The sequence below is a fragment of the Nomascus leucogenys genome, chromosome 20, assembly GCF_006542625.1.
Source record: "Nomascus leucogenys isolate Asia chromosome 20, Asia_NLE_v1, whole genome shotgun sequence".
In the NCBI taxonomy this organism is placed as follows: Eukaryota; Metazoa; Chordata; class Mammalia; order Primates; family Hylobatidae; genus Nomascus; species Nomascus leucogenys.
In genome coordinates this window covers 33,023,410-33,042,953 of record NC_044400.1, presented here as the reverse complement: position 1 = coordinate 33,042,953, position 19,544 = coordinate 33,023,410, and the positions used below count along the sequence as shown (strand labels likewise).

At 38.2% G+C, this 19,544-nt stretch overlaps 1 protein-coding gene across 1 annotated transcript in view; it reads left to right on the top strand.

Moving 5' to 3' along the window:
* The window catches only part of MAP3K2 (mitogen-activated protein kinase kinase kinase 2), a 93,440-nt gene that overhangs the window by 54,660 nt on the left and 19,236 nt on the right, over nucleotides 1-19,544 (top strand). Inside the window, exons 5-13 of the mRNA XM_030800872.1 lie at nucleotides 347-446; nucleotides 6,418-6,531; nucleotides 6,909-6,996; nucleotides 9,865-9,995; nucleotides 11,198-11,277; nucleotides 12,748-12,815; nucleotides 12,994-13,086; nucleotides 15,247-15,453; nucleotides 19,133-19,281. Coding sequence (XP_030656732.1) covers nucleotides 347-446; nucleotides 6,418-6,531; nucleotides 6,909-6,996; nucleotides 9,865-9,995; nucleotides 11,198-11,277; nucleotides 12,748-12,815; nucleotides 12,994-13,086; nucleotides 15,247-15,453; nucleotides 19,133-19,281 — 1,030 coding nt within the window. The remainder of the gene's footprint in view (nucleotides 1-346; nucleotides 447-6,417; nucleotides 6,532-6,908; nucleotides 6,997-9,864; nucleotides 9,996-11,197; nucleotides 11,278-12,747; nucleotides 12,816-12,993; nucleotides 13,087-15,246; nucleotides 15,454-19,132; nucleotides 19,282-19,544) is intronic.

Sequence of the window (19,544 nt, the reverse complement as noted above, 5' to 3'; positions counted from 1 at the left end):
GTCATACAGATGTCACGTAGTTAAGTTTAATCACTTTCCTCAATAAACATTTTGCATTGCTCTTTAACATTCGTATGGTAGTTTCAGTGCAAATTAAAAACTGCAGAAAATTTTGAGAATTTCCTTTTTAAAATTTGTATTAGGATAAAACAGACTTTAGAGTTTTTGAACTTTGTGTTGAAAATTTGTGCCTGTGATAAAAAATGTGCCGTTGTAGTGTTTAAGTAAAGAGAATATTTACATACTTTTTAGTTAATTTTGTATCACTCTAAAAGGAGGTAACTTTTGCAAGTTTATTATTTAACTTTGCCTAAGAAAATAAAATCTTAAAATTATGTTTATATAGAATCCTTCAGTTCCCCAGACCAGTTAAACTGGAAGATCTGAGATCTAAAGCTAAAATTGCCTTTGGACAGTCTATGGATCTACATTATACCAATAACGAGGTAAACATGTACAGTTTAACTTTAGTAGATCTTATCTTCAAAAGTAATGTGTTTGTTTTAGAGACTGCTTTTAAGACTCATGTTTTTATTTAGGGATTGATAAATATATGGTATGTCAGAAGAATAAAACAAGTAAATTTTAATTGATGAAAATGGATTTATTTAATTGTGGAAAATAATAGAGGGTGCTGCTATGCAAATAATTGAATGAGGGTGTATTATAGGGGAAAATACATGTATTACTTGGAATTTTGCTGCTTATTTATGGTTTTGTTTTTATTCTGTGTACTTTATTGATGAACTGTCTTTTCCTCTCATACTCTACACTTGGCTACAGATGACAGCTTTGGTGGTTAAACATTTGAGTTAAAGGATTATTTTAGTGTTGGTTAGGGCTCAATTAGATTATTATGTTTGGGTATCAGTACGTATGATCTGAAGGGCTTGCTCTAGCAGTGAGGAGCTCTGCGTTGTGGAGAAACCCCTTTTTAATGTTCTGTAAACTTAGGATTGGATTTAGTGATCTCTGAAGTTTCTTTTAGTTCTTGAGATTCTATGAGATATCAGGATCTTGTGATCTTAAAATTTATAGGACAATTTAGTTAATAATTGGGTTAGTAATTAGGTGAATTTGTTTTTTATATTCAGAAAGTATTTATTAATTTTTCAGGCATAATGCTATAATTTATAAGTTGCAGCACCTCATGGAGTAGACCTTATAGACTTGTGGTACAAGCAAACCATTAATAAATGAGTTGTTTGAATATACGAAGTCCTTTGAAAGAAATGCATAAAGTAGGCCAGACACGGTTGCTCATGCTCAAGTCTGTAATCCCAGTACTTTGGGAGGCAGAGGCGGGCGGATCACGAGGTCAAGAGATCGAGACCATCCTGGCCAACATGGTAAAACCCCGTCTCTACTAAAAATACAAAAATTAGCTGGGCGTGGTGATGCGCACCTGTAGTCCCAGCTACCTGGGAGGCTGAGGCAGGAGAATCGCTTGAACCCAGGAGGCAGAGGTTGCAATGAGCTGATACTGCGTCACTGCACTCCAGCCTGGTGACAGAGTGAGACTCTGTCTCAAAAAAAAAAAAAAAAAGTATAAAATATTGTGATGAAGAATAACAGGCAGAGCACAGTGGCTCAAGCCTATAATCCCAGGACTTGGGGGAAGGCCAAGGCAGGAGGATCACCTGAGGCTGGGAGTTCAAGACTTGCCTGGGCAACATAGCAAGACTCCATCTCTATAAAAAAGTAAAATTATCTGAATGTGATGGCATACACCTGTAGTCCCAGCTATTCGGGAGGCTGAGGCAGGGGGATTTAAGGTGGGAGGATAGCTTGAGCCCAGGAATTTGAGGGTACGGTGAGCTACAGTTGCACCACTGCACTCCAGCCTGTGTGACAGAGCTGTCTGAACAAAAAAGAATAAATTTTTTAAAAATGTCTTGAACTTGAATTATTATCCCATAGGATGATTATAGGGGAACCTAGACATATCTTTTTTCTAAAATTGTATTATGGAAAACTTTCAAATGCCAAGATACATTAATACTACAATATTGTCTTTATCTACCAGCCTAGTAGGTCTATCAAGAAAAATGAGGTTAGCGTGACACGATTTGTCCATATTATACCTATGTCTCCTCCTAAGAATTGCTGTTTTTTTTTTTTTTTTTTTAATGACTTCTCCCAGTTTGCTATGTAATTTTTTTCTGGGGTTTTGTTGAGGATTGACATCAAGCTAACTGGTTTTTGTTTTTGTTCTTGTTTTTGTTTTTTGTGTGAGACGAGGTTTCACTCTGTCACCAGGTTGGAATGCAGTGGCCCGATCTTACCTCACTGCAACCTTTGCCTCCCAGGGCTCAAGCGATCCTGCCACCTCAGCCTCCTGAGTAGCTGGGACCACAGGCGGGCACCACTGCTCCTGGATAATTTTTGTATTTTTGGTAGAGGCGGGGTTTCACCATGTTGTCCAGACTGGTCTCAAACTCCTGAGCTCAGTTGATCCAGCTGCCTTGGCCTCCCAAAGTGCTGGGATTACAGGTATGAGCCACCGCGCCTGGACTGATCTGTATTTTTAAGAACCTTTTCCCATTTTCTAAAAATTGGAAAACCGCTCCATTTTTAGTTTATTTTTCTCATGCTTTCTGAAGGATTTCTGTGAGTGGTTCTACCATTATATTTTGTGGCCTCTTGGCAGGAATGTGGTAGGGGTGGCATTAGGATAAGATTACATTTAAGATTTCTTGCAAAATCATGCTGCTATAAAGACATATGCACATGTATGTTTATTGCGGCACTATTTACAATAGCAAAGACTTGGAACCAACCCAAATGTCCAACAACGATAGACTGGATTAAGAAAATGTGGCACATATACACCATGGAATACTATGCAGCCATAAAAAATGATGAGTTCACGTCCTTTGTAGGGACATGGATGAAACTGGAAACCATCATTCTCAGTAAACTATCGCGAGGACAAAAAACCAAACACCGCATGTTCTCACTCATAGGTGGGAATTGAACAGTGAGAACTCATGGACACAGGAAGGGGAACATCACACTCCGGGGACTGTTGTGGGGTGGGGGGAGTGGGGAGGGACAGCATTAGGAGATATACCTGATGCTAAATGACGAGTTAATGGGTGCAGCAAACCAACATGTCACATGGATACATATGTAACAAACCTGCACATTGTGCATGTGTACCCTAAAACCTAAAGTATAATAAAAAAAAGGTAAAAAAAAATGCATTAAAAAAAAAATAAGTAAATACACTTAAAAAAAAAAAAAGATTTCTTGCAAACCTGAGATTCTGTGAGTGAACTGTATCCTGTTTCATATCTTGACATATTGTCCCAAACCAAATGCATGATCTTGGACACTGGGGGTACTAAAGAAAGTCTTACTAGTTTTGTGGACATGTGGTCAGGCAAAAAATTCATTTATACTGCATGTTATTCCACTTCTATAAATATTTTTTTCTAGTGTAATATTAATTCCTCTGTTCAAAATGAACTATTACTCTATAAACTTCTAGTTGGCTAGAATTGAAATGTTAAGGAAATTTAAGCTGGAAATATAAGCTGGGGTTGTTTGGATTTGTTAGTCTGGCTTCTCTTTAATAAGGAGTGTGTGTGTGTGTGTGTGTGTGTGTGTGTGTGTGTGTGTGTGTTATGAGGGTTGGGTGTGGAGGAGTTCAGGGTGAGTGTGTGTGTGTGTCATGGCGGTTGGATGTGGAGGTGTTCAAGCCGAGAAAGGATTTTCTAAGATCACTTCCATTTTAGATGAGTAAAGCAGGAATTTTTTTTTTTTTTTTTTTTTTTTTTTTTTTTTTTTTTTTGAAACAGCATCTCCCACTGTCACCCAGGCTGTAGTACAGAGGCACAGTCATGGCTCACTGCAGCCTTGACCTCCCTGGCTCAATTAATCCCCCCCCCCCCGTCAGCCTCCTAAGTAGCTGGGACTGCAGGCATGCACTACCATACCTTGTTAATTTTTGTATTTTTTATAGAGATGTGGTTTCACCATGTTGCCCAGGCTGGTCTTGAACTCCTGGGCTCAAGCGACCCACATACCTCAGCCTCCCAAAGTGCTGAGATCACAGGCATGAGCCACTGCGTCCGGTCTAGAGAACCTTTTAATGGCTGTCTTCATACTTCACTATGTAAATTCAGGAAGATAATTCAGTTCTTTCAGATTTCAGTTCTATTTAATGGTTCTCGAACTCAATTTTAAGTTTCCTTTCTAGAAAGGATTTATATCAACAAACAACTGATTTATCAAAAATAAGCCAGAGGGTGATAGATTTCATGAATGAGACTGAAATGAATTCACCAAGCAAGAAAACATTATCTGATTTATTTAGTGTAATGTAGATAACCTGGGACTTGTTCATGACTCTTAGTCCTCATTTTACAGTTTGTAATAGGTAACCTTAGAACACAGGCAGGATCACATTAGGTCTGTAGGCAGTGCCTAAGCTGCTGCACCAGGCACTCCTCCAGGATGTTCACATTTTACAGCAGCAAACTGAAGAAGAGCAGAATCATTTATGTTCATATTTTTTTCTGTCGACTTAGTGTTGTTTTCCCCCAAAAGTAGCAGTATCTTGGAGAAGTAAACAATCCAGTTATAAATGAATAGTAAAAGTAAGTATTCAGATTTTCCCCTCAAATGAAAAATCGGCGGAACAGTCATTATCATTGCTTTAAAATGTTTTCCAGTGCTTGAAAAGTAACAGACTATTGAAGATAGAAGCAAGATATACCAATATGTTTCATAATTGGTGGGAAACAGAAATGTGTTTAAGTAGATCAGTAGATCAGGCTTGTTCTATGATACCAAACAGTTTATAATTGTATTTTATTAGAAGAAAATTCTCATAGAGCGAAAAGAGCCCAGTTAGTCGGTCACTTACAGTAATACAAAATTAGCTACAAACAGAAATTGGGAATATATTTTAAGAACAGAGTAAGTAGGTGCAAGCAGATTGTCTGATGGAATTCATATAAATCCTTCTTTATATTCGTGTTTGGCAGCCTTTCTTATAACAAGGACTTTTTTGGCTGGGCACGGTGGCTCACGCCTGTAATCCCAGCACTTTGGAAGGCCCAGGCGGGCAGATAATTTGAGGTCAGGAGTTTGAGACCAGCCTGGCCAACATGGTGAAACCCTGTCTTGGCTAAAAATACAAAAGTTAGCCACGCGTGATGGTGCATGCCTGTAAACCCAGCTACTGGGGAGGCTGAGGCAGTAGAATCACTTGAACCCAGGAGGCAGGTTGCAGTGAGCTGAGATTGCCACTGTACTCCAGCCTGAATGACAGTGAGACTCCATTTCAAAACAAAAAATCAAAAACCCCAAGGACTTTTTTCACAAAGAAGTCTGCAGAATGAACACACACCATACCAGCTAGTGGGTTTGGGTTCAGATTGAGCTTTTACCACTGTGAGATTTATTAAACAGCATTTACCGGGTTGTCTGCTCTTTGCTCATTGCTGGTATAGGGGGTCCTTGTCTTCAAATAATTTATACTGTGGAGACCCCAAATTAATTCAGCCTTGCATTTGAATGGCTCATATATTGTGCTGAGTAGAGCAGGTTAACTAGTTCAGAATATGTTTGCTTGTTTTTATTCTGTTCCTCCTTCAATGAAATGGAATATACTTTGAAGTTACTGACAGAGTCTTCTTAAGTTACTAAATTGACTTTTTTTTTTAAAAAAAGAACATATTTTTATTTTCTTAAATTGTATGAATTACACTTTTTCTCATAGACCTCTTAGGTGCTTTTGTCCTCTGTAACATCTGCTGCATGAGAGGACTAATGAAAGCAGATTCCACATTCAGGGTTTACTATGGAATAGTTAACTCATTAGCTTATTTGTTTTAGGGTATAGTGGTCAGGTCACCAGGCTCAGAGAGAAGAACTCTAGGTGGGCTGTAGATTGCAGATATGTTACTACCGGTACCCCTCCATGGCAGCTGTCCTCCATAGCAGGTGCTCAGGATGTTGGTATGTTGAAGAGCACACCAGCTGAGAGTGCAAATTTGTGGTTACTATTGAAAAAAGAACTGAGTTTCATCTATACAGAAGAGAAGTAGTACCTTTATTTCACATGGTCTTTGTACTCCTTCATGCTTTTTAGGGGCGAACATACTATAACTTAAATTTAGCAATATTATGGAAATATCCTAGAAAATTAATCTTTAAATGTTATTTTCTAGAAGAATGTAATGATTAATAAAGAAAAATTTAAAAACATACATGTTCATTCTAAGATTTTAGTGGCGGTAGAATGAGGAGGGCAAAACAATCTACACATACACATTCAGACTTTGATCATAGTAACAAATCAAAGAGCAAGGTATTTTGACATTTGTAATTCCTTAGTAGTGGAGATGCTCATGGAAGAACTTGACCTGGTGAGATAGCTGCATGATTCTTTATGTTTGTTTTTAGTTGGTAATTCCATTAACTACTCAAGATGACTTGGACAAAGCTGTGGAACTGCTGGATCGTAGTATTCATATGAAGAGCCTCAAGATATTACTTGTAATAAATGGAAGTACACAGGTATGATTTGGGATATTTTTTTCAGTAAGAATTATAGGACTTAGGCTTGTAAAAGTTAACATATGAAACATATTCTATAATCATTGCAATATTTTCATTATTATTAAATGTAAACTTACATCCTTTAATTACTATACTTTAATATCCTTGCTCCTCAAAAACCACAGTCATAGTTATAAATAAGTATAATATGTTGTACATACGAAGCTAATAGAAACTGACAACTTAGAATTATGTTAGAATTAAAATTTCAAAGAGTAGAGGATTTGATTAAGGCTCACAAACAGTATAAAATGGTTTGTACTTGGTAGGGGAGAGGATTCTGTTTAAAGCCCCAAGGAGGAAGAATAGCATTAACTGTCTTTTTTCCTTTGTAGGCTACTAATTTAGAACCATTGCCATCACTAGAAGATTTGGATAATACAGTATTTGGAGCAGAGAGGAAAAAACGGCTTTCTATAATAGGTAAGAAACTGGTGTCTGAATTATGAAATGAATGATTTCTCAATTTCTTCTCCATCCTTTAATGTAATGTGGCACCTAAACATATTCCTGATAAATAATACTCTATTTCTCTACTTCCTTTAATTTAATTTAAATACACTCTAATATTTGATGTCCCTTGGAAATTCAAGTTTACAGGATTAGTAATCTCCAATTTAAATTCTTTGTTTATATACTCAGAGTATTTTAATGTTAACAAATTCAAATAAAACTTTAAAGAGGTTTTTAGGCTGGGCGTGGTAGCTCATGCCTGTAATCCCAGCACTTTGGGAGGCCAAGGCGGGCAGATCACAAGGTCAAGAGATCGAGACCATCCTAGCCAACATGGTGAAACCCCATCTGTACTAAAATTACAAAAATTAGCTGGGCGTGGTGGTGCATGCCTGTAGTCCCAGCTACTCAGGAGGCTGAGGCAAGAGGATTGCTTGAACCCGGGAGGCGGAGGTTGCAGTGAGCTGAGAGTGTGCCACTGCACTCCGAGAGCCTGGCGACAAAGCGAGACTCCATCTCAAAAAAAAAAAAAGAGGTTTTCATTGTACAAATAGAATGGAGGAAAAAATTAAAGGAAGTAATTATAATATATTAAAATTAATAGACTGTAAATTCACAAGCCTTTCTCTAGGGTTTTAGTGATTGCCAAGAATGCTGTCAAAATAAAGATACTAAGAATTTTTATATTATGCTTTATTATTACTTTATTAGTATTCATTTTCATTTGCCATTAATTGTTATAATTAAGATTATGATATAAAGAAATAAAGATCTTGCATGCTGTTTTTTAAGGAGGCTTTATTCGTGCAACATGAGTTGGACACAGGTACTCTCAACTCCCCGTTCTGTCTGTTCTTCAATTTGTATAAAACATTGATAATCTACATTTTTATTTGATAAAAGCATTACATTGTTTCCAAAAACCGCTGGTGTAAATGTTCTTTCAGAGAGGGCAGTGAGTATGGCCATTAAAGATGGCATGAAAACATGTACGAGGGGCGGATTTAAAAGAGAAAAGTTACAGAGGAAGAAAAAGAAATGTGGTTGGGAATCTAAAAAAGATTGGTAACAGAAGAGGATTGTTGATAATCAAAGAAAAAATTGAATTGGCATGTGAACCACCGAAAAAATAGACATTATTCATGTTCTCTTTTGGTCCCCAGAAGAAGCTATTTTATGACCATTCTCTTCTAAGTGTCTGTCTTAAATAAGTCCTACTTTGGGTTTCAGGAATGCAGAAATGTACATTTGTACATTTTGTACATTGTACAAAGCTCAGATGTTCATTGTACATTTCTTTCTTTATCCCCATTTCTTATCACATTACAGTACTTGTCATTTTTTAAAAAATTGCTAATTCACTTTATTTTATTTCATTTTTTGAGACAGTGTCTCACTCCGTCACCCAGGCTGGAGTACAGTGGCGCGATCTCGGCTAACTGTAACTGCTGCCTCCTGGGTTCAAGTGATTCTCCTGTCTCAGCCTCCCGAATAACTGAGATAACAAGCGCCCGCCACCATGCCTGGCTAATTTTTATATTTTTAGTAGAGATGGGGTTTCAGCATGTAGGCCAGATTGGTCTCGAACTCCTGACCTCATGTGATCCACCCACCTTGGCCTCCCAGAGTGCTGGGATTACAGGCGTGAGCCACAGTGCCCAGCTCTAATTCACTTTAGTTGCATTAGACAAAACAAGCTAAATGTACTAGTTAAATTGACATTTTAAATATATTTTGAATTAAAATTACACTGAATACCTCAGTCTTATTCTAATAAATATTCTTGTTTGATGTCAGTGCCAGCATAAGAAGAAATTGGAAATCGTAAAGTATAGAATTAGTGGTCTTTTATTGGCACTGCTTTAAACTTGGAATGGCTTTGCTAGATATGACCATTATCTATTTTTCTTATATGTTGGCAGTTATTCTCTTTAATTGTTTTTATAAAAGGGTGATAGAGGAAAAACTCCTTTAGGTTAGGAGTGTATGCTGATAAACAGGTCTCAACCAAGAGTGTGTTGGCATACACATTACTGTGAAAAATGGGTTGTCAAATAAGGAGACAAAATTTTCATAGCTTTTTTTTTTTTTGTCCTATCTCCTTTTAGTAATTGACTATATTGATCTTCTTTTGTAAGCACGGGTATATGGAAGGAATAAAAATATTAGGGACCAATATTATTGTGGCTACAGTTGTTATGAAGCCTAAATCAATCGTGACTCAAATTGAGCTCCTAATCATTTTACAGACAAGTGTAGACAGTACTCTCTTTTATGCACATGTCTTGGTACTAATTTTGTTCTCTTTTTCCTCCCTGTCTCACTAACAAATGCATATACTCACAATGACTCCTTTACATAAGGCTAATACCTTTTTTGCTTTAAATTGGACCAGAACTTAAATGCTCACATAGTTTAATTTCAAAAAACTATGAGGAAAGGTGAGACACTGTACTAATAAATATAGCATCATTTCCACAGAACCAAGTAAAATAAAGTGGGTTATTGTCTCATAAGAAATGTGATTACTTAAATAAACTGTCTTAATGCCAGAAATCTATATTGTATTATCATCCCATCAGCATTCAGAATACCATACCACCTAGTAAGTATAAATGAATATTATGGTGAGGTTAATAATTATGATAGGGTAGTAATTTACAAAGGTTATAAAACCATTTGAAGATTTACAAATGAATGTTCTGATAAGTTTTAATAAAAACTGTATTTTCTTTTGCTGAAATTATTATTGGATATAATTCAGAAATGTAGCCTATTTAAAACAAAACTTAATTCCCTTGCCTATAATTATAAATTACATTATTTTTCTTCCTTGAGGTCCTACTAGTAGAGATAGAAGTTCTCCTCCCCCAGGATACATTCCAGATGAATTACACCAGGTTGCCCGGAATGGGTCATTCACTAGTATCAACAGTGAAGGAGAGTTCATTCCAGAGAGCATGGACCAAGTAAGCAAAAGTTTGATTTTTAAAATTTAATTTAAAGAGATGTTGTCAGGGTCAGTGTGATTTGGCAGGTAACTGGGTGTGTGTGTGTATTATCTCTTCTCTAATTGCATATCTTCTTAACTGAAAAAAATAGAAAAAATATAGGAAAATGCCCATTAATTTACATGTGCCTGTATAAAGAAAGCTGGAATATAGCTGGTTTTATATGGCTCAATAAGTGAATGAATGAGAGTGAATGAATGATAATGCATTTGCTTTGTAATCCTGGGATTAACAGCCAGATTTTTTTTTCAAACATTTGAAAGACAGAATGAAACTACAAATATGCCGGGCGTGGTGGCTCACGCCTGTAATCCCAGCACTTTGGGAGGCCGAGGCAGGCGGATCACAAGGTCAGGAGATCGAGACCATCCTGGCTAACACAGTGAAACCCTGTCTCTACTAAAAATACAAAAAAATTAGCTGGGCGTGGTGGCAGGCGCCTGTAGTCCCAGCTACTCGGGTGGCCAAGGCAGGAGAATGGTGTGAACCCAGGAGGTGGAGCTTGCAGTGAGCTGAGATTGCACCACTGCACTCCGGCCTGGGTGAAAGAGTGAGACTCCATCTCAAAAAAAAAAAAAAAAAAAAAAAAGAAACTACAAATATTTACCTTTGTGAAACTGAGGTTTGTGAACTTTCTGAAACATTTAAAAAATACTTCAATTTTATAGTATTAAAATGTTTTCATGGAGTTGCTGTTATTCCCTTAACATTGCATTGCATTATATGTTCACACTATTATAGTAGTTTACATTTTCTAATAATATAATAGTCATAGTATCATTAGTCTCAGTTTGGGTGGGGCCATTGTTCAGTTTTCAGTAAGCAAAATAGTGTGAAATATTGTAGCTTTTAATTACTTAGTCAATAGTCTATAGAGAAAGAATATTTTTCTCTTAGGAAATTTTGAAGTCGTGGCTTGCTTACAAGGGACATTTGAAAATGAGTAACTCTGAAGAGTGACCACTATTGAGTATGGAATTGTTCTAAAATTGTGAGTGAGGGTTGCACAACTCTCAGTATTCTAAAAGCCTTGACTTGTATACTTTAAATGGGTGAATTTTATGTTACATGAAGTATGTCTAATTAAGGCAGGTTTTTTTAAATAAGCAACTTTTGGTTATATCAAATTGAATCATGGTGGAACTCCTTTTTTTTCCTAGATGCTGGATCCATTATCTTTAAGCAGCCCTGAAAATTCTGGCTCAGGAAGTTGTCCATCACTTGATAGTCCTTTGGATGGGTAATGTTTATCGTAGTTTTTGGAGGGTTTATTTGAGACAGAGTTTTGCTGTCAACCAGGCTGGAGCGCAGTGGCATGAATGTGGCTTACTGCAGCCTTGACCTCCTGGGCTCAATCAGTCCTCCCACCTCCGACTCCCGAGGAGCTAGGACCAAAGGCATTTGCTATTAATACCACATCTGGCTAATTTGTTTGTATCGTTTGTAGAGATGGGGGTCTCACTTTGTTACCCAGGCTGATCTCGAACTCCTGGGCTCAAGCGAACCTCCTGCCTTGGCCTCCTAAAGCGCTGGGATTACACATATGACCCACCATGCTCAGCTTATTGTAGTTTTTCTTTTTTAATAGATATGGGTAAATATTCATACAGATAGCATGTTGAATTATCAGTAACTTTTTTGTGCTACATTCAGAGGAATAGAATTGGGACTTGTGTATGATGATGGCAGATGAATTTTTGCACAGTGTGGATAAATCCCTTTACCTCATGGGACTCAGTATCTTTGTTAGTTAAAATGAAATCTGATTATAATAGTTTGAGTATTCCTGCTTGTCAAAATTGTGTGTTTGAAGGCAAATCAAATTTAGAATTTATGTACATTTACTTTTAAAACTGTGTTTGTGAAAAGTGCTATCAACTTTTACGTTAATGTTTGGTTTTGTAAATTTCCTGAGTTATTTCACCTGTTCAGGATTATGTTCATTCTGGCACCAAATTAGAAATAATTTAAATTCTTGATAATTGTAGCCCACTATGCCACATTGGTACATGTAGGCAAAAATTTAAGTACTTTTGTGAAAAAGCTGTTCAGGCATATGAGCAGGATGAAGTTGCAAAATGTGAATTTTTTTGTTGCAAGTGCTCCCCCTCCTGGTCTCAATAGGACAGTATTCTTGGTAATCCTCTGGAATTGCGCTTTATGAAAGCAAATTCTGAAAAAATAACTAATACTGTGTGGGAATGCACATTTAAGTTTCTTTTATCCATGTATATGAAATTTCTGTGTCAATGTCTACCTTAAGGTAGACATTTAAGAAATTCAGGGAAGTAGTAACGAAAAAGCTATATATTTGAGTACTTGCCATTTGCAAAACACCATCCTGGACACCTTACTTATATACACTTGATTAGTTGGAAATTATCTTTTTTGTTGATGCAGAAGGGTGATTTGCCAAGGTTACATAGTTAAGTGGCAGAGCTTGGATTGAAACACAGTGCTTAGAAACACCTATGATTCCAAAATACGTCATTCTTCCACTGTACTGTAAGGTTAATTTTAAAAGCCGTGCTCTTTGCCTACATGTACCAGGTAAGTCTAGTTTTTCTTTTTAGTTATGCTAACCTTTCAAAGTGAGCTCCTTTACACAAACACATGCAGAGAGGCACAGATAGATAGATACTGCTTAAAGATTTTTTTTTAATGTCTTACGTTCTTTCTGTAAACTTAATGTAACATTTTTTCTTTATAGAGAGAGCTATCCCAAATCACGAATGCCTAGGGCACAGAGCTACCCGGATAATCATCAGGAATTTTCAGGTTAGACTTTATAAATTCTAAATGTTTAAATGTTTATGTCATTGGATAATATTTTGGCTGGGAGGGAGAGGGGAGATTTTTGAAAAGTCAAATAAAAATTTATAAATGTGTTTTTCATCATTAGAAATATTTAACTGTTTTTTGAAATAAAAGATAACCATATTATATGTCTTAACAGACTATGATAACCCTATCTTTGAGAAATTTGGAAAAGGAGGAACATATCCAAGAAGGTATCATGTTTCATATCATCATCAAGAGTATAATGATGGTAAGTTTCTAGCAATTAGACCACAAGAATAGTTAAAAATCTCAACAACAAAAATAAATACAAAAATTGTTTAAAACCTCATATTTGTATAATACTATTAGAAAAATATGAGGAATTGTGTTATAACAAAAGTATAATGGGCATTTTGGCTTTATGTCAACTTACAAGACTTGGCTATCCCTTAAAAGAAAAGTAATAATTTTTTGTTTTAAGAGACAAGGTTTTGTTGCCCAGGCGGGAGTGCTGTGACATGATCTTAGCTCACTGTAACTTCAAATTCCTGGGCTCAAGTGATCTTCCTGCCTCGGCTTCCTGAGTTCAGGTGTGTGCCATTACAGGCATTTGCCATCACACCCAGCTAATTAAAAAATTTTTTTTGTAGAGACAGTGTCCCACCATGTTGCCCAGGCTGGTCTTGAAGTCTTGGGCTCAAGCAGTCCTCCTGCCTCAGCCTCCCAAAGTGCTGGGATTACAGGTGTGAGCCACTGCACTTGGCTAAAAAGGAGTAATTTTCTTTCTTTCTTTTTTTTTTTTTTTCCCGAGACAGAGTCTCACTCTGTCACCCAGGCTGGAGTGCAGTGGCATGGTCTCTGCTCACTGCACCCTCCACCTCCTGGGTTCAAGCGATTCTCCTGCCTCAGCCTCCCTAGTAGCTGTGATTATAGGTGCACGCCACCATGCCTGGCTAATTTTTTTTTTTGAGATGGAGTCTTGCTCTTTCTCCCAGGCCAGAGTGCAGTGGCATGATCTGAGCTCACTGCAGCCTCTGCCCCCTGGGTTGAAGGGATTCTCCTGCCTCAGCCTCCCAAGTAGCTGGGATTACAGGTGCCCGCCACCACACCTGGCTAATTTTTGTATTTTTAGTAGAGACAGGGTTTTGCCATGTTGGCCAGGCTCGTCTCAAAACTCGTGATCTCCAGTGATCCACTTGCCTCGGCCTCCCAAAGTATTAGGATTACAGGCGTGAGCCACCGTGCCCGGCCTAATTTTTGTATTTTTAGTAGAGATGGGGTTTTGCCATGTTGCCCAGGCTGGTCTCGAATTCCTGGGCTCAAGTGATCTGCCTGCCTTGGCCTCCCAAAGTGCCGGGATTACAGGCATGAGCCACTGCACCCATCCAAAAGGAGTAATTTTTTTTTTTTTTTTTTTTTTTTTTTTGAGACGGAGTCTCGCTCTGTCGCCCAGGCTGGAGTGCAGTGGCGCGATCTCGGCTCACTGCAAGCTCCGCCTCCCGGGTTCACGCCATTCTCCTGCCTCAGCCTCTCCGAGTAGCTGGGACTACAGGCGCCCGCCACTACGCCCGGCTAATTTTTTTTTGTATTTTTAGTAGAGACAGGGTTTCACCGTGGTCTCGATCTCCTGACCTCGTGATCCGCCCGCCTCGGCCTCCCAAAGTGCTGGGATTACAAGCGTGAGCCACCGCGCCCGGCCAGGAGTAATTTTTAAATGATATTAGAAAATTACTCCTTGAAGATGAGATTGATACTTATATCATCCCTTTAAGAAAAAAAATTACTGGCCAGGTGCAGTGGCTCATGCCTGTAATCCCAGCACTTTGGGAGGCTGAGGCGGGTGGATCACCTGAGGTCAGGAGTACGAGACCAGCCTGGCCAACGTGATGAAACCCAGTCTCTACTAAAAATACAAAAAATTAGCTGGGCATGGTGGCGGGCGCCTGTAATCCCAGCTACTTGGGAGGTTGAGACAGGAGAATCGCTTGAACCCTGGAGGCAGAACTTGCAGTGAGCCGAGATTGTACCACTGCACTCCAGCCTGGGCAACAAGAGTGAAACTCCATCTCAAAAAGAAAAGAAGAAAATTACTACCTATCAACTTTTGCATCTTTGTTTTAGATTTTAAAATCATTATTGGAAATGAGAGTAAATTTTTTTTCTCCTTTTTATCCAGAAGTGATGAGGAGGTTCCTTTTTATGATTTGTGTGTGTATGTGTGTGTGCACACTCATACATGTTTTATCATAAGAGATTATTTGAATTTGTATTCAGATCCTGTTTATTTTTTCCCACCCAATCATTGCTATTTCAGTTTCTTAGCCTAGTCACAGGACAAATTTCTATTCTCTACATTGCAAATTTTCAATACTTTAAAAGTATAACATATTAATAAAAGGTATAAGGTCATTCTCTCTTCATTTTGTAGGTCGTAAAACTTTTCCAAGAGCTAGAAGGACCCAGGGGACCAGCTTACGGTCTCCTGTGAGTTTCAGTCCTACTGATCACTCCTTAAGCACTAGTAGTGGAAGCAGTATCTTTACCCCAGAGTATGATGATAGTCGAATAAGAAGAAGGGGAAGTGACATAGACAATCCTACTTTGACCGTAATGGACATCAGCCCACCCAGCCGTTGTAAGTAATAGAACTTGGCATAGTGAAATGTAGAGCAGAACCTTTGTAGAATTTTATAGTATTAAAAGGAATAAATACTAAGTGAGTTTTTGGGGTCAGATGAAATACTCAAAAAAGGTAATAATGGTGTTTCTAAAGGTGGTTGGAATGTCAGGTATAAGCATGGTATCACTGCTAATTACTTTAGATAATTCTGTTCTTCACTTGTATTAGGAAAATTATTACTAGCTAGTCATTCTTTATCCATTCATTCCACATATCCTTGTTGAATGCCTACCACTGAGATTTCCAACATAATCTCCAAGACACAATCAAATGGGATAGATGATATATGGAGAAATAATTATTGTATAGCATTTAAATGTGAGTAGAAATCACCAGCTGAGGAGATAATGTGCAAGAGGCCATAACATCGTCTAAAAATGGGGAATAGTTCAATTTTTGGTTGATGTGGGAGTATTTTACTTGAAATAGTGGGAATAGGCCTATAGTGGTAACTCAGGCTGGATTGCAAAGCATTCAGACCTTACTATGTAAGCAGTGCATACAAAGATTCATGTTCAAAGATGTTTATGGCAGCACTATTTGCATACTCTGAATTCCTCTTTTTGTGTGCTAGTGTGTCATAGTTTACTTTTATATCCATATTGACCCCATGCTATATTGCTGTTATATTTGCTTTAGACAGCTATCTTTTGAAGTGATTAAAAATAAGAGAAAAATGTCTTTTATATATACCTTCAGTCTATTCATTTTTATAGATCTTTGTATATATCCAAAATCTATATAAAGACAGATCCAAGATCTATTGGGTGTCAAATTCCTTCTGCCTGAAAAACTGCATTTTAACCTTTCTTGTAATATAGGCGTGCTGGTAATGAGTTCATTCTGCTTTTGTTTGTTTGAAAAAAGTCTACTTCGTTTTTGAAACAGGATCTCACTCTGTCACTCAGGTCGTGGTGTAATCTCAACTCATTGCAACTTCTGCCTCCTGGGCTCAAGCAATCCTCCCACTTCAAACTCCCAAGTATCTGGCACTACAGGCATGCACCACCATGCCCAGATAATTTTTGTATTTTTTTGTAGAGACAGGGTTTTGCTGTGTTGCCCAGGCTGGTCTTGAACTCTTGGGCTTAAGCTGATCCACCTGCCTCAACCTCCCAAAGTGCTGGGATTACAGGTGTGAGCCACTGCACCTGGCCTTTCTAGCACTTTAAAGCTATTGTCCCATTGTCTTCTGGCTTATATACTGCCTGAAGAGAAATCTGCTATAATTCTTATCTTTGTTCCTCCATATGTAATATGCTTTCTTCCCCTGCAGCTGTCCCAGCTGCTTTCAAGATTTTGTCTTTGATTTTCTACGGTGTGAATATGATGTGTCTAGGTATATTTGTGTAGGGTTCCCAGCTGGTGTTCTTTCAGTTTATTATGTTTATAGTTTGTCTGTGAAAAGTTCTCAGTTGTTACCTCTCCAAGTATTTTTTCTGTCTCATTCTTCCTTTTTCTTTTGGGATTCCTATTACCTATACACTAGACTATTTTATACTGTCTCATACCTCTGTTCTCTCTTTCTCTCTCTCTCCCCCTCCCTCTCCCTCTCTCCCTCACCACTGATCTATTTTCAGGTTCACTGATTCTTTCCTCAGCCTTGTTGCATCTATTTATGATCCTGTTGAAGGAATTCTTAATTTCTGTCATTGTTTTTTATTTCATGCATTTTCATGGGACTCATTCCTGTAGTTTCCATTGCTCTGTTCACCATCTATTCATGCATGTTGTCTACCTTTTCCATTAGAACCTTTAACATGTTAGTCATAGTTATTTTAAATTTCCCATCTGAACCTCCTGAGTCTGGTTGTATTAATTGCTTTCTCTTTTGATTTTTTTTGGAAGGGTTGCTTTTTTGTGTCTTATCATTTTACATTGATTGCCAGATATCATGTATAGGATAAGGGAGGAGGTAAATAGAATGTATGCCTGGAAATAGGCACAGCTCTTCTTCTGCTAGGCCGTTACTGTGAGGAGCTGAGTCAATCAGTCTAGTTAGGAGTTGAGCTGGGTTTGGATTTTGTTGTTGTCATGGTCTCTGTGCACCACTGACTTTAAATTCTTCTAATTACCTTGTGCTGGTTTCCTAAAGGGATTTTCTCAATGGTCCTGCTCCATCAGCTTCTTCTTTTTTTTTTTGAGATGGAGTTTCATTCTTGTTGCCCAGGTTGGAGTACAGTGACGCGATCTCAGCTCACTGCAACCTCCCCTTCCTGGGTTCAAGCGATTCTCCCGCATCAGCCTCCCAAGTAGCTGGGATTGCAGGCATCTGCCACCACACCTGGCTATTTTTCTTTTTTCTTTTTTTTTTGTATTTTTAGTAGAGATGGGGTTTCTTCACCACATTGGCCAAGCTGGTCTTAAACGCCTGACCTCAGGTGATCTGCCTGCCTCGGCCTCCCAAAGTGCTAGGATTACAGGTGTGAGCCACTGTGCCCAGCGTTGGCCTTTCTTTTGTGCCTACTTTTCAGGGAGGATCTCTCTGGCCTTATTGTGCTGTCAGTAGTGGATTGCTGCTACTTGCCAGCCTGGGATAGGGGAAGCAGAATAGAGTGTTCTGTGTTGTCCTACCCAGCTTCAGTCTTAGGCAGGCTTTATCTCCTCAGTTCTCAGAGATGGGCTTGCCCATCTTCCAGGAGTAGGAGTGCTCTAATGATCAGGGTCACAGAAGGTTTCCAGCCTCTCTCAGGGGTAGGGTGTTTTTTTTTTTTTTCTTTTGCATTCCCCTAGCCTCAGTGGGTCTTTTAACTGTAACACAGGGGTGACAGGGTTTGCTGCTTTCTCCAGCAGCTGAGGGCTCTTGTTTCTTAGGGGAGAAGGGTTTGGAAGGGCTTTCTGCATTTCCCACAACAGTGGGCCATTCCCCTTCTCCAGGTCTTGACCACCAAGGGAGGCTTTCCCTGGTGTCTCCTGCTCCTGTGAGTGCATGGTAGAGGTCCACAGAAAAGACTTAGAGCAGGTGTGAGCTCACCTGTGTCTAGATCTCCCAAGGGTTCAGTACTCTCATGCCAGCCCACATTTGTTTAAAATGGAGGTGAATTCTTCCTTGCTTGTGTGGGTCTTTCTCTGTGCTTTGCCACAAGTGAGCCAGTGCTTCTGTTCTGTCTCTCCTTGGAGGTACCACCTTTTCCTTAGATTTCAGGTTAGTTGGTTGCCCTGCAATCTTAGTTTTTTGATATGTGTTCAACAAAAGTTAAATTTTGTAGATAACCCAGATTTCTCTTGTTTGGATGGGAGTGATACTCTTTCCAGCTTTCTACGTTGTAGGTGGAGGCTGAAAAACTAAGTACAAATATTACTGCAGTGAAAATTAGAAATGGTGCATCTTACAGTCTTTGGCATCTTAGATTGAGTGAAAGAAAGATGCTATCACATGTGTAATTAGGAAAACAAGTTCAGAAAAAAATGAGTCTCGGGATATGAATCTCTTTTTGGTTTAGGATTTGTAGAAAATTGACGAAAGAGAAAATTTTGAGAGATGATAACTATGTGAATTTGGATAATCATAATTTTTCCTTATATCCAAGTACATTCAATGAAGGATGTCACTAATGCAGTATGCTCATTTAGTTATTAACCATTTATTTGTGTGCTGTTTGATATTTCACTTTAAGAAAGTGTTCTTTTTCAGCACCTCGAGCTCCGACCAACTGGAGATTGGGCAAACTGCTTGGCCAAGGAGCCTTTGGAAGGGTCTACCTCTGTTATGATGTTGATACAGGAAGAGAATTGGCTGTTAAGCAAGTTCAATTTGATCCCGATAGTCCTGAGACCAGCAAGGTAAAAATCACTGCACAAATTACTTTGTCACATTATAAGAAACTTTATTATTATTTTTTAACATTAAGCCCCTTCCATTCTAAATAAGAAGCATAAGAAAATGCAGTTTTCTTTAGTATAAGTTATTTGTAAAACAGATTAGATATGTTTGTCTGCTCTTTAATACGGATTTTTCTTTTTTAGTACTTCAGTTATAATCCTAATCTGATTCAGTGTTGCTTTAGCATATCATCAAGGACTGTTTAAAAAGTTATTGGTTAGAG